This window comes from Morone saxatilis, unplaced genomic scaffold (assembly GCF_004916995.1).
Source record: "Morone saxatilis isolate NCDOM2014 unplaced genomic scaffold, NCSU_SB_2.0 Contig6, whole genome shotgun sequence".
Classification (NCBI taxonomy): Eukaryota; Metazoa; Chordata; class Actinopteri; family Moronidae; genus Morone; species Morone saxatilis.
Window position 1 is genome coordinate 13,414,349 of NW_023340206.1, and position 437 is coordinate 13,414,785.

General features: G+C 51.3%; 1 protein-coding gene across 1 annotated transcript in view; it reads left to right on the top strand.

The window, feature by feature from the left end:
* The window catches only part of LOC118339924 (tyrosyl-DNA phosphodiesterase 2-like), a 3,093-nt gene extending 2,662 nt beyond the window's left edge, over window positions 1-431 (top strand). Inside the window, exon 5 of the mRNA XM_035677743.1 lies at window positions 48-431. Within this exon, the coding sequence (XP_035533636.1) occupies window positions 48-329 (282 nt within the window). The 3' untranslated portion in view covers window positions 330-431. The remainder of the gene's footprint in view (window positions 1-47) is intronic.
* Window positions 432-437: the final 6 nt, after the last annotated feature.

The window sequence follows — 437 nt, forward strand, 5'->3', positions numbered from 1 at the left end:
AATTCATAAAACTCACCTCTTTTTTCCTACCTGCCATCCCATCCTAGGTGGTCAAAGTGGGCCTTCCCAGCTGCGTCTGTGATGTGTGGGAGCGGCTGGGAGAGCCGGAGGAATGCCACTACACATGGGACGCCCACGTCAACACCAACAGGGATTTTCAGTTCAAGTGTCGCCTCCGCTTCGACCGGCTGTATCTGCGCCGGGCTGCCAACGATGACGTCCCGCAGGTGGAACCTGACAGCATGGCCTTGATAGGGCTGGAGAAGCTGCAGTGTGGCTGCTACATCAGTGATCACTGGGGAATCTACTGTACGTTCTCCACTGAGTAGAAACGCACAAACAAACTAAAAACCTGTGCAATCTCATTTATATATTTGTGCCTCAGACGTTTCCTGTAAAGTGGGGGCGAAAAGGTGTGTTTAGATAGATAGATAGAT